Source organism: Stegastes partitus, unplaced genomic scaffold (genome assembly GCF_000690725.1).
Source record: "Stegastes partitus isolate 25-593 unplaced genomic scaffold, Stegastes_partitus-1.0.2 Scaffold211, whole genome shotgun sequence".
NCBI lineage: Eukaryota > Metazoa > Chordata > Actinopteri > Pomacentridae > Stegastes > Stegastes partitus.
Genome location: NW_007577942.1, coordinates 231,500 through 244,817, shown reverse-complemented (window position 1 = coordinate 244,817; position 13,318 = coordinate 231,500). Strand labels below are relative to the sequence as shown.

Genomic DNA, 13,318 nt, shown 5'->3' with positions numbered 1-13,318 from the left:
ACAGCATAACTGTCAGAGGTTATGACAAATGACTCAACACAACAAGGACTTATCTGTCTCTTTGTGTGCTCTTACTTTTGAGTGATGACAGGCTGCTGGTGCCTCCAAATAGGGAGCGTGTGGCAGAGCTCCCAGATACACCAGGAGGTGAGACCAGCATTACTAGATAGGTTCCGCACACATACATTGGGGTCTTTCTGAGAGTCTTCAGAGGGAGTCCACAGCTAGTATTGACAGCTTTGACAAGAATGAAACAAAGTGTCACCGGAAAGTATTTAAATAACAATATCATCCATATAAATTGCGAATTAAAGCATTATAATTTTTGAACGATTTAAAGTGTTTCTACCATTACCAGACTGTTCCTCTTTGACAGTGTTGGTGATTGCAGAGCCTGTGAGAGCAGCCAATGTGGCAGAATGGGAGGCCCGGAAGCGTGACATTCGACTCAAGAGAAGTTCATTCAAGCACTTGGAAGACTCGCCTTCTTTGCGAGTAAGAATAACCCTGTCCTGCAAGATATCTGCAACGCACAACCCTGTCTGTGTCTGCACCATAGACAGGAGAGAGAAAACATCAAAGAATAAATAGAAGCACAGACAAACCAAAAACTGTTGAGAGTATAGTGCAGGGGATACCGTACAGTACTTACAGACAGATGAAAGACATCCATGAAGACAGAATGGCCTTTTTGCGTCTTCTCGTTGAGACTGGCTGGGGACCAGACCCAGTACAGGTAGGTTCCATCTGAGCAGAGGTGCAGCGTGGTCATACTGCTGCCCACAGGGAAGTGATGAGCTGGCATGGGCACAATCTGGCACACCTGAATGTGGAACAGAAAAATTAGCTTTGGATATGTCTAGACTTGCCATTTTCACTGAATTTTAAAAGCTTGTTGTATTAGAAGAGACCACAGTTGAACTGAGCATATATTTTATGTTGCACTCATCTCTGTAGAAATCTGCACATGTTCGTTACTTTACTCTTTATCTTTTGAATTTGCATTGTGGCTTTATTGCAAAATGAATAAAGAGAAATTGTGTCCCAGTAAAAGCCTTGTGATTTGTTTGTGCAATAAATTCATGTTATTTTTGCATTACAGCATTAAAATGACCAAGCATTTACTTTACACAGGATACCTTTGGAAAATTAAATGCCTCAAGACTAAATATGTAAGACTTCCAGGATGATTCAACATCAAATACAAAAAGGTGGAATAAAGGTATACAGTACCTGGAGGGTGAAGGGGTCAATGACCTGGCACAGCTGATGAGGCTTGGCATCAAAGGAGGAGGGACGATGGAGGAGTCGACCGCTGCTGAACACCACCCAGCCAGGCTCCAACTCTTCATTTCGACAGTACACAAAGCCCCTACACAAACACAGAGCATTCATTTGATTTGGATAGTTAATATTTGACCTAGCTGAGATTTTTGGACATGGTAGCCATAGTTCTGAATCAAATTATTACGCAAATTGCTTAATAATTGAAAAGCCACAAATCATCACATAACAATAGACAACAAAATGTCAAAATGAAAATATTATAATTTCATTACTTAACATAAAATGATTTATTTTTTCTATTTTAAACACCATTTACATTACTAAGTAAAATTTTGATGTTACTTTGACCTTTCACTTAACTGAATCGGGAAATATGGTACTTTCTACTTCACTGCATTTATCTGACAGTTTCGGTTACTTTTAAAATGGGGATTTTGCACAGTAAAATAAAAAAAATAACAAATACAACACATTTTTTACAATTAAATCAGTGGTTTCCAACATTTTTGGCTTCTGATGTGTTGCAGAAAGTATTGTGTAATTAGGGTCACATTTTAGATGTGCTGTTTACAGCTGCCATAAATAGTGATTTTCTTCCCTCTTAACTTCTCACAAGGTTTTATTTGAACAAATATGTAAAAGATCTAATATGTCACGTGTTTGTTTTTTTAATCACTATTTCTTAGGTTGTTCAACTAAACAAAAATACCTCTCGCATATAATCAGCAAACTCACTGGGATAAATCAGACTCCTGTATCTTTTCAGAAAGCTGTTCTGCAAGTAAAAAGGGGAAAAAAAGTGAACTCTAGACCCTTTGCATTCTAAAGACACTTTGTGGAAGGAAGTTGCTCTCTGCCTGCAAACCAAGTAATTTGCTACCAAAGAAGGAAATTAAGATGCAGAGCACAGACTGCCCCTTTGTCCCTTTTAAAATCAACTAAGTCAATCAAAGACAGTTTGAGGATGTGACTGTGTACTGCAGATATCGGTTTAAAAATGTCCAGGAGATAATGTGGCCCCATTGCTGCCGTTGGATGGGTGAGTGAAAAGAGATATTTTTAGTGTTTCATTGCTCCTTCTGTCTTTCTCTCTTGCTATTCTCTGAATGTTGCAGATAAAGGAACGCAGGCTGGATGGAGTGTCACATTACCTCAGTGTCCCATGTAAACCAGAGCCCAGCTTGCTGAGTCCTCTCCCAGAGGAGTTAGTGGTATATAGATATAGCCCATCTGTGGCTAGACAGCGCCCTAGGTCAGTGTCTGCAAGACACAGGCACAAAAAGAATTCAGGAGGAGGTAAATGACGGACATATCAAAGACAATTGAGTGAAAAATAGGGGTGAGGATCAACAGACGAGTTCAGAAAAACCAGGAAGGAGTATTAAGATGCAAATCAAGGTGGACCATGTCTATGTTTTGTGTAATTTCTCATTGTTGAATATTGCGATGCCATTAGAGATCTGCTCAAAAATGACTCAGAACAGATCTAATGTAAGGTCAGCTTAAAATGTAAATATAAAACTTGCTTTATGGCTGATCATAAATGGATATGTACCCTGATCAGCATTTGTCACTCTACAAGGTCAGTTGATTGATTGCTGGAAAGTGACACATCACTCTCTCCTCCTCAATATTGTTTTACCCTCTGAAACTCAGTCGCTACTCCTTTGTTCAGTTTTAACTTAACTCTTCACAATATGTGTGCTTATGTAGTAAAATGAGGCCAAATGAGACTTACATGGGACAATGCACTCACTATCCTTTATTGTAACTGGGATTTCAGATGCATTTCAAACAAAGGAGATTATAACAATCTCAAGGTAAATTAATAAAATAGACGGCATTATGATATGGGTGGTACTGTGATGGAAAGTACGATAAGCTTAATCCTTCCCGTAACCTCCAAGTTAGAAATATATATATATATATAGTATCACACAAACATTTTCTTGAAAGGGTTTTACCTTTACTCTCTGCTCCTCCAGCTGAATTATCAGGTGTAGGCAGCATGTCCTCAAAACCCCAGGACACACTGTGTTTTCCTCCCAAGAGGCAGGATGGAGAGCCTGGGCCTCCTTCCAGAAGCAAAAGTCTTAAACGGGAGAGACACAGAGTGTTAGATGGTGGGAAAATCTTTAACATCTGTCTTCTAGTTAAAGCAAAGTATTCCACTCACCTGTACAGGACATCTGACACAGGGAGCTGGCCCAGATCGGTTTGTTTCTGCAGCAAGTGAACTGTGTGGATGAAGGTCTTCAGAGATCCCCTGGAAAATAGTTTGGCAGATTAGTCGAAGGGGCCTCAGCGTGAGACACGAGTATAAGCTCATTGTTAAGCATTTCTGGAACTGTAAGAATAATAATAACTTGGCTTGAATTATGAAGGAGATCTGATGTAATGTGCTGGGAATTAAAATGCAATGTTTTCGACTCTGAATAAAAGAATGTTTTCCATTAGAATGCGACACTGAGATAATTTTACACCATGAGTGTCTGCAGGGGGTAATGAGCAACCTACTTCAGTTTGTGCAGTGTTCATTTACTGATTTGCCTCATCCAAGAACGGACTAACTTAAGTGAACATCGTAATTCTGTACTCAGTGAGAATATTTATATAAAGAGAGAATGACTTAAGTACTACTTTGGCATTCACTAATGCACAAGCAGCTGAGATTTGTCACTGCAACTTTGGGAAAGTCTTAACAGGGCATAAAGACAATAAGTCAAGATAGATAACAACATGATAATCCATCCATTCATTATCTATACACCACTTAACCCTCACTAGGATCGTAGGGGGTTGGAGCCTATCCCAGCCAACATGATAGTATTATTTACAGTTATTTTGATGATGATGACACATTTTATGGTCAGAGAGCTGCAAGGGGTGTGACAGCAAGGGGGCTAGAATATAGAGTTTTCGCTCGTTTTACAGGGCTACTAGTAAACTGGCCCTATCCTGGGACATCTGGCCTTATGTATGTTTGATTGATGTTCCATAGGCGACAGACAACACAATATACCAGCTTTATGTAAGCGACACCCTATATAGATTACTACGTACACATCTTATCAGCAGCTGATATTAAAGCACAAGGCTGTGCAAGCCATTTGCTTACTTAACCCTCTCACATAAGCCTCTTTCAGAAATGCGCTTCTTTCCATTAATCTGATGCTCTCTGAATGTGTTGCCTTTTTCTCCGAATGAACATCTTGGTCACTTTTCAGTAAAAGTTGTGACAAAATTTTACTTGATTGGATGTCGTAACCGTCATCACCATCATGGGTATGTCTGAAATTAAAACCCTGAGAAACAGATTGCTGACAGATTGAAGTCACTTTAACTGACTGATGGGGCCGGCAATGTTACGTATCCTATGCCTGAAAAGGCCTATAGTGAATTTACTAAGCGACACTATCAGAGGTGAGGGGGAGTATAGCTGATAGCCCTTTAATTAGCTCCCACTGTTGGTGAAAAGGCAGCAGGGCTCGATGGTTCCCCACAACAAAGAGCTCTCAGCCTCAAAAGAGACTGAACAAAGAGTGGAGAGTTCTGGTTTTGACAAGTCAAGATCAGTTGTCACCAACAGAAGCTACAGTTCGGGCAAAATTATCAAGAATGTTCTGCTTTTCTGTGGGCTATGTGGGAAAAGACAAAATATCATCAAGCCTGATATACTGGATTAACCTCTTGTCTTATTGTTGCTTTTTTGCATGGCAAGACAAACATTGGTTATAACAGGAATAAGTGTCACCCCTTCCAATATGTCACCCCTGCATGTATGGCCCTATCACACCCTGGAGCCCTCTCTTGCTGGCCTGCAGAAACAAACTGTAGAATAATGAAGCTATAGCCAAAGGCGAAACAAAACCTCTTCTGTACAAGCGTCACTTTTAAACAGCACTACTAGCTCACGCTAACAGAGCATATCTCAGACCACAGGAAGCTCTGGTAGTGAGGCCAGAATATCATAGCACAGCACTGGCATAATGCTGACAGAGAGCAGAAAAGTCTGTTTATGCTCATAAGATTCAGGGTAAAAATATCAATCACCAAATGTTCAGCAGCTCCTTTATCTCACAATACAAACATTAAAGTGAGACTGCAACAGTGTGTGTTGGGTCGTTTTAAACACTGAATGAAGCATGGTCATTCGTGCAGTGTGTACACTGGAAAGAGAAACTGATCAGATGGTCAGTTATGTGTTTATTTTTAGATGCTGCTTGCCAAGAATAACTGACTTGCTTGTGAGTAGAGTTTCTAATAAAGTAACTCAGTCATGTTTCTAATTAAAATGCTCTCTAATTGTGTTATTTTCACTGCTTTTACGTGTCATTGAGTTCTCGTTAGTAGCAATAGGTGCTCTGTGAAGTGCTGCTCTAAAAACGCTTGTCAATATTGCCAGTTGAATACATTGTCTACAAGAGCCAACAGAAGCATCCTAAGAATTTTGAAGGTAGGGCAGCAAAGGGACAACGTATGGCCTCACCTGGCACAGGCAAGTGCGACAAGTGCAGCAGCAGCGTTTTCCCTTTGTCTGTGAGTGTGGAGGATCTGTGTGTGAGCCTGCCCCTGTGGTTGGCCTGCTTCCTGGGCACCATCTTCCAGCCAGGAGCACAGCAGTCCCTCCAGGCCATTGAGGCAGTCAGCGGGCTCTTTGCTGAGGCTGAGCGGCTGGCAGTCCCGGAGGCAGGCCAGCAGTACCTCTGCCGTGACACCACAGAGCGCCGGGTCACTGCGAGTTTGCGACTGCAAAAGGGGGAAGACCAGCAGCAGACCGACACGGGAGGTGAAGGGCGCCTGCTCGGGTTGTTGGAGCAGACCTTGTCTTTTTAGCAAGGCCAAGGTCTCCTCATCAGCCCCTCCAGTCCCCTCTCGCTCCTGCTGCTCCTCCAGGGCCAGCTGCCGTTGCGCCCCCCACAGGCCACGCAGAGCATTGAGACGGTACTCCAGCAGACGTGCATATGCATTGCTCTGATTCCCACAGACAGCACGCAGACGCTCAGCAAGCTCTACCGGATTCTTCGTCTCAAATGTTAGAATCTAGAGGAGAATTGGTGAGAAAGACAAGGGGGAAAAAAAAACAGCTTACGTTAACAGCTGTCTAAATAGAGGCAATTTTGTCTGCAGCTTTAAGAAAAGAAAAAAACTTCATATTAGCCGTGGCGGACAGATGACACCCGTTATTTCCTGGCATGGTCTGGCAACATACAAATTAAATTTTCCTTGTCAGAGAGACTATGTAATCAGAAAGTATGAGGTCAAATACAGAAGAGGAGCATAGCGGTGGAGAATTGAAATTTTACTGACATGGATTTGTTGGTAAAACACATCTCTGTGTTGTGCTTTAGCTGAGTACAAAGTTTATCTGAATATAATTTCACAGAACATTTGGCTGTACCCAGACTCTATCTGCTAAGACAGCAAGATGACAACAATATTTTTTTGACCTGGCATCTTTGAAGAAAACAACAGGGGAAAGGATGGTCTGTCAAACAGCACAGCCTTTTTTCAAGGTGTATTACATTGTTGGCTCATCTGCAGCCAACATTTTAGTGTAAAAGTAAGATGATCATTTTTAATATGCCTATGGTTTGTCAATAGATTTCCATCGTATAATCATGAATCACTTCCACAGAATAACCTCTTGCCTCTACAGTTCTTTGAACTATGGAATAATGGTCAGAGATAGCAAAGCACATTTGGTATATGGCCTATCACAAGTGAAACAATGTGCCTCATATGCACTTAGGCAGCATTTCAGATATTGATTACACTCTGTGGCCCAGGAATCATGGACTCGAAAAAAAAATCCATTATACCATTTAGCAGGCACAATTTGTATTGATTCAATTTCAGAAATGCTACTTATGTTACAGTAACACTCGTTAACTGGATACTGGGCCTTCTCCACCTTGCTCTGCAAAACGCTGCTGCAAATGGATAAAAATAGTCAGCATCACAACACCTACGAGAAACAGCACTGAATGACCCAGTCAGTCTTAAAGATGGACACAGACATAAGACATGTAGAGAATCACAATATAGTCTTGAATAAGAAGACAAACAGATGCCTAACAACAAATGATGAAAGGATGACTTATTGGGATAGGGTGAGGTTGCTGTCTACTATGTTTTGTTATGAGCTACTACCTATAAAACAAAGGTTCTTCACGCCACTAAAAATGGGTCCTTTATTTCAGTTTGTCTTATAAATATAAAAATGACCAGACTTTCCAGCATGGTAATAAATGTTATCTTGTTTTGTAAGAGACTTGCTGTAATTTGCATTTCCAAAAAGCTGTAATTAATGTCAGCCTAATAAGTATGATGCTCACATTAAACCATCCTATCTCTGTTGTAAACAAACTCTTTATTCAATACCTGTGCCCCAATTCCATTGCATATGCAGAAGCCAAAGAATCTAATATCCTAAAATGTCCATATGTCCAACAGTATAACAAATTTGAGCACTGTGTTGTAGGCTAATGTGATTAGCACTGATACGATACCGGCAAGGGAACATTGCAAAGGACAGAAGATTCGACTGATGTAAAAGCACAAAACCAGCCCTCGATCCATGTCTGCTGCTAAACTAAACAGTGGAACACTTAGTAACATCTTGTGCACTTTCCCACTTCAAAAGCTGATGGCTGAACAGCAAAGAAGAACTCTGCAGGTGTTATGTTTCTCACACTAGAATGAGTAGTAGTGCTAAGAACATGATGTGTGGAACTGCGCAATACTGTTATACACCATGCAGCTCTTACACAGCTATTATAACAGTAGTCAAGCCCACTTGACTGCTCTTACAGCACCCACTAAAATAAACCCTTTCATAAGATATTAGCATATAAATAGGGATTAGATGCATGTTTACTAAATAAAAACATTTTTCAAATACATCTGTACACCTTAGCCTTCTGTTAAAATTCAATGGATGCAAAACACTGGAATTAGTGTTGGTTTTTTTTGTTAATAAGGTGGCATTACTGAAATGTAAATTGTTGATTTAGGTGGTAAACTTGTAAATGTGAAGTTACAGACATGTGACTAAACTCACAATGTGTTCGATGAAATAGATGTACTATATATATTGATAAAACCTCATTAACCATTACTGCCAGTCATCATCTTTAAATCCATCAATACACAGACATTAGACACCAGTGTATGAACATGTGATACCAGCACTGTCCCCTACAGACTGATGGATGCTACCAGCTGTAGCTTTATGACAAAGCAGCCTATCGAAATGTCGACGATGTAAATACACAACGTTAGTTCGAAGTTTCTATCGGCTTCATTGTAAAGTCTGCGTGGTCTAACAACGTACACACGTCCCGTTTCTGGATATTACCTTCAAAATAAAAGCATAGTTGGAAGATAAAAGATTTACTAAACATTTATCATGAAAACTGAAATTAGGATAACTTCTACCAGGCGAACAACTAATATTGGACTTAACAGATTTTAAGGTAGGGGCTACCTAAAAAAAAATGGGAAAAATAGCTGGTCATACAACTATTTTAAGTAACACAAAAGGTACATACTGTGAATCAATAAAAATGCAAACACTAAACACAGGTCAGATTATCCTTGTATACTGCCATTGGTAATGATAAATAAAAAAACTGTCATTTACTAGTGATGAGAACTCTATTATTACAAGCTAGCTACACAAGCTACCATGCTGCGACAGTAAAAAAAAAAAAAAAAGGACTCCACACTGTCATTTGTACAGCTACACTTTTTTTTAAAACTCTAAAATTAGAAAAGCTTTTCCATGAAAATAACTGATTTTAGGTTTAGCCGATAGGGACTGGGTGCTACCTGATGAATTTAAATGAAGAAAAAATGGCTATGGTATAAATATACAGAAACACATATGTACCATTTACAGTACTATGTAAAATCCAGCATCATACATAAAATGACAAAACATTTATGTTCATTACACTTGTGTCATCCAAAGTTATTAGAAATCTGTTGCAACATGTTAACTGCATACGTCAACATGTTCCAGACAATCGTGCTCTACACACTGCTCTTTGTACAACTAAAGAAATGCTTGCAGTGGAAATTGAGGAACTGCCTGTACTACTATTTAAATTGAAGCTTTGCAACGTGATATCCAGGGTACACCCATAATATGCATGTTAAGTGATTTGAGTACAATATTAGTTGGTAAATCAAATGAAACATCATTGAATGTGCCAAAGGAGACACTGTTTGACCATACAGATTTCCAGCATCACACAGCTTTGGAAATAATTGTGACCACTGCTTTTGTGGCTCCTGGTGGAACCACGCTGTGTTTTCTTCTTACGGTTAAAATGGCCAGCTGTTTTGCGGGTTTGCTGATTCCACTTCCGCTAGAAATGGCTTTTTCACTGTATATCTCTTTGTTAAGCACAAAGACGGCTGTCTTCTCATCATCTTGCAGTTCTCTTATTTTAGGCGTTGTTGAGTGATCATTTAGTTTGAATTGTCTGTTGACTTTACATATACAGCTTATGCACAAAATAATAACGACTCAAAAATGTTTTTGGCCATCTGGTTTGAATTATGAAACGTTTACAGTTTCAATCACTGTATTTTAAACCTAGTTTGTTGCCTACATTGTATAATATAAGACTTTTTTCATGTTTTAGAAGATGCTGTAATTAGTAAACCACTATGATTGAATGAAAACTAAATAATCAATGTTGAAGGCCTGCTGTGTAGATTTTTCCATTAATTCATTCAACACGTTTTTAAACTTGGGAGTACATTACAGGTCGGAGGCCTCATTTACAATATAGTCGAGTAAGAAAATCAAATATGTAGGTAAACAAATCAGACAGGATGGCAATAACACTATTAAAAGCCAAAACTAGCAATATAATAAAAGCATGAAATTTTTACTGACTCACATCAACCAAGAACAGATGGAAGCGAAATTAGATGAAATTGAAAGACTCCATTACTCCAAGGATAAAAGGATATAAGCCAAGCTTTAGATTGTTCTGAGGGTTATTCCAGGTTACAGGTGCGCAGTGAGCAAAACCGGATTTTCCAAGCTCAGTGAAAACAGCCGGCACCTTCAGCATAATCCAATCATTTGAGCATGTTTGCTAAGGGCCCATATTAAAAGACAGCAATGGAGTCATTTAAGGGGGAAAAACACAGTAAGGGCCTTATAAATAAGTAAAACGCAGTGTCCATCAAGCCTTATAGAGAGGGAGAGGGCTACCTTAGCATAGAGTTCACAGGGATGAGTACTTAACTACTACTAGTAATACATATAAATGCAAAATAATAAATAGAGTCTAACTTAAGAATCACCGTTGATACGTGCTGGTTTAAAATGTCACAACAATCCAACACTGATAGAGAAGTTGCCTCAATAAGTGTTTTTCTACAATGCAGTAGGAAACATTGATTTATTCCTGTAAAAGAAACCTGAGTGGACACATGACTTTTAAAAGTCAGCTTCTCGTCTATCCAAATTCCCAGATGTTTGCCCTCAGAGTCTCATTTAATATTTGCACCATTCAGAGTGAAGAAGACTAAATTGTCATAAACAATGTCTTTGGTGTACATCATGTATTGGGGTTTATCTGCATTAAGGACTGATTTATGTCCATTGAGTGCAACTTCTAGCTTTGTAAAATAATAATAACAATAATAATGATAATAATAACAATAACAACAGGTGGTCTAGAAATGATTTCCAAAGCTATGATCTGTGATGAGATTAAGGTGCTTCTATGAGCAGTACTTTTACTTTGAAGGCCGCGACAGAAGGTGAAATGGCAACAGCTGCCAGCTTGTCAGTGAATCAATAACAAGCAGGGCTGGAAACTTGCAAACGCTGCCGTTATCACTGAGGGTGTGTTGCAGGTGACAGTGAAAACATATTTCCACATTAAAATAAACAAAAAGACAACCCTGCCACTGCAATGAACACGTGTTACTATGTACGGCTCTTTGTATGGTTGCGTGTGAGAGACGGCTTTCACCCACCTCTTGCTCGGTGTCCCCCTGCTCCGATACTCCAATTTCACTGGGCAGTTCGGCCAGATCTGTGACCCGAATGAGTCCGTCGTGGAGAAAAATGGTCTCCTCCTTCACCGAAAGCCACTGGGACGAATCCACAGCCCCGGAGCCCATCGCTCTCTCCCCCGACTGCGATGCCAAAGGGGTCGAACATTAAAAATTCAGTGGCAGAATGACAGAAACGCCCTAGCTAGCCTGCTAGCGAGCTACAATAACATAACCGCCGCCAGTGTCGCGGTCTTATCTGACGACGGTGTTTGTCAGGGCGGACTGCGGGGCTAGGTTGCAGGCTAACAGACGGCAGCCAGGCAGCGAACAAGCCGTGTTTCCTCTTCACATTACATGGGGGCTCCTGTCATGCTAACAGCGGCTGCTAGCTGTCTGGCTCGGTTAGCTGGAGCGGAGCTAACTTACCGTACGGTGTCGTTATAACGTTACCGAGTAGAGTGGGCGTGACACCCGTACTAAACCCGTTATTGCGTCGCACCGTTGAAACGACAGTCTTTTCAGGACGAAATGTGCATCTGTTGTAATCTCATTTCACGGCTCAAATGTGAAAGCAGACAGCTCCGCTAACGGCCCAGCCGCTGTGTCAGTGCCTGGAGAAGATAATGAGAGTCACCAAGCTGTCAGTGCGACGCCATGTTTCCAAGGCCAACTAGCTGCTCCCAGCATGCACCGCGGGCCAGAATAAAAGCTGTCAAAAATTCATGAGTTGGTTTTGGTGTCGAAGACCACAAGTTAATACTGCAATGATAACAAAATGGTACAGTTATCATGTAATCCAGAGAATAAAGTCTTCTGCTTTATAGGGTTAAAAGAAAGTTTAAAGTATGCATCTTTTGCATCTGGGCTGACTTTACTGCACATCAGATCACAATGGAATTAGATTTTGTGCTCCACAGACATCCTAGGCATTACTCATGTCTCATGTAATGCATCTTATGGATTCTTATAATATTAAATCAAATAAATGCTTGAAGACCCACTTCCTTCCAAAGTCACATTTGTCTATCCATATGAGTGAAATAAGCATGACTGAGCATTTCCACCTGGAAACTGCAGTGTAACAATGGCAATCTGAAAAACTCTGATTCAGACAAACAGGGTTTCACATGCAACAAACCTAAAGAATCAATTCTGTCTTCTTGTGGTTTTTCAGATCATTACAAAGCATTTTTAGCATATTTAGCACACAGGGAGGTATTTCAATGGGCTTTAAAAGAAGAAGAAAAAAAAAAGAAAGAAAAAAAACAAAAGATAAGATACAGAATACATGAGGAATAAGTTGAGATAGTTAAATATATTAAAAACCGTAAAAACAAGTCAAATAAAGTGCAACCAAATTGTATAGAATAGTTAAACCTATTTCTCTGAGCTATGTATACTGTATGTATGTCTAAATATATACATAAATGTATATACATCTGAAACTCACCATCAGTTAGAGTTGAAGATCCCTCTTGGATAAAAGGGGAAACATCTTCAATAACCTAAAATAAAAGTCAAGTTGCTTTCTACTGAAGCTCTTGGATTACCATGAGCTGGATGACTGAGAACCTACACAGTCGTCTGATTGACTAAAATAGAGGAAGAAGACATTTGAAAAGAAGAAGATGAGAAAAATTTAAACACAAACTTCAAAAAACAAAACAAACAAACAAACAAACAAAAACAGATTATTTAAATCAGTGGGGGAAAAAGAAATGTCTTCCCCTGACTTTTTAAAATTGCTAAACTTCCAGGGGGAGCAATCACAACTAAGCACCATCTCAGCTTGCCTGAACAGAACTCTGGGCTCCACTAACTGACCAGTCCCTGCAGATCTGAGAGACCGTCCAGACTTGAGCAGACATGTCTCTGATATATTCTGGGCTCAGACCATTCAGAGACTTGTAGATAATAAGTAGGGCCTCAGTTCTATATTTAACTGGAAGCCAGTGCAGGGAAGAATTGGTGTGATGTGTTCTCTTTTCTTGATGTTTGTCAG

At 39.9% G+C, this 13,318-nt stretch overlaps 1 protein-coding gene across 1 annotated transcript in view; it reads right to left on the bottom strand.

Annotated features, from left to right (window-relative positions):
• The window catches only part of hectd4 (HECT domain E3 ubiquitin protein ligase 4), a 41,216-nt gene extending 29,311 nt beyond the window's left edge, over window positions 1-11,905 (bottom strand). Inside the window, exons 1-9 of the mRNA XM_008280843.1 lie at window positions 11,296-11,905; window positions 5,777-6,330; window positions 3,464-3,553; window positions 3,252-3,379; window positions 2,439-2,547; window positions 1,234-1,372; window positions 653-823; window positions 356-548; window positions 76-237 (exon numbers count right to left, since the gene is read on the bottom strand). Coding sequence (XP_008279065.1) covers window positions 76-237; window positions 356-548; window positions 653-823; window positions 1,234-1,372; window positions 2,439-2,547; window positions 3,252-3,379; window positions 3,464-3,553; window positions 5,777-6,330; window positions 11,296-11,442 — 1,693 coding nt within the window. The 5' untranslated portion in view covers window positions 11,443-11,905. The remainder of the gene's footprint in view (window positions 1-75; window positions 238-355; window positions 549-652; window positions 824-1,233; window positions 1,373-2,438; window positions 2,548-3,251; window positions 3,380-3,463; window positions 3,554-5,776; window positions 6,331-11,295) is intronic.
• Window positions 11,906-13,318: the final 1,413 nt, after the last annotated feature.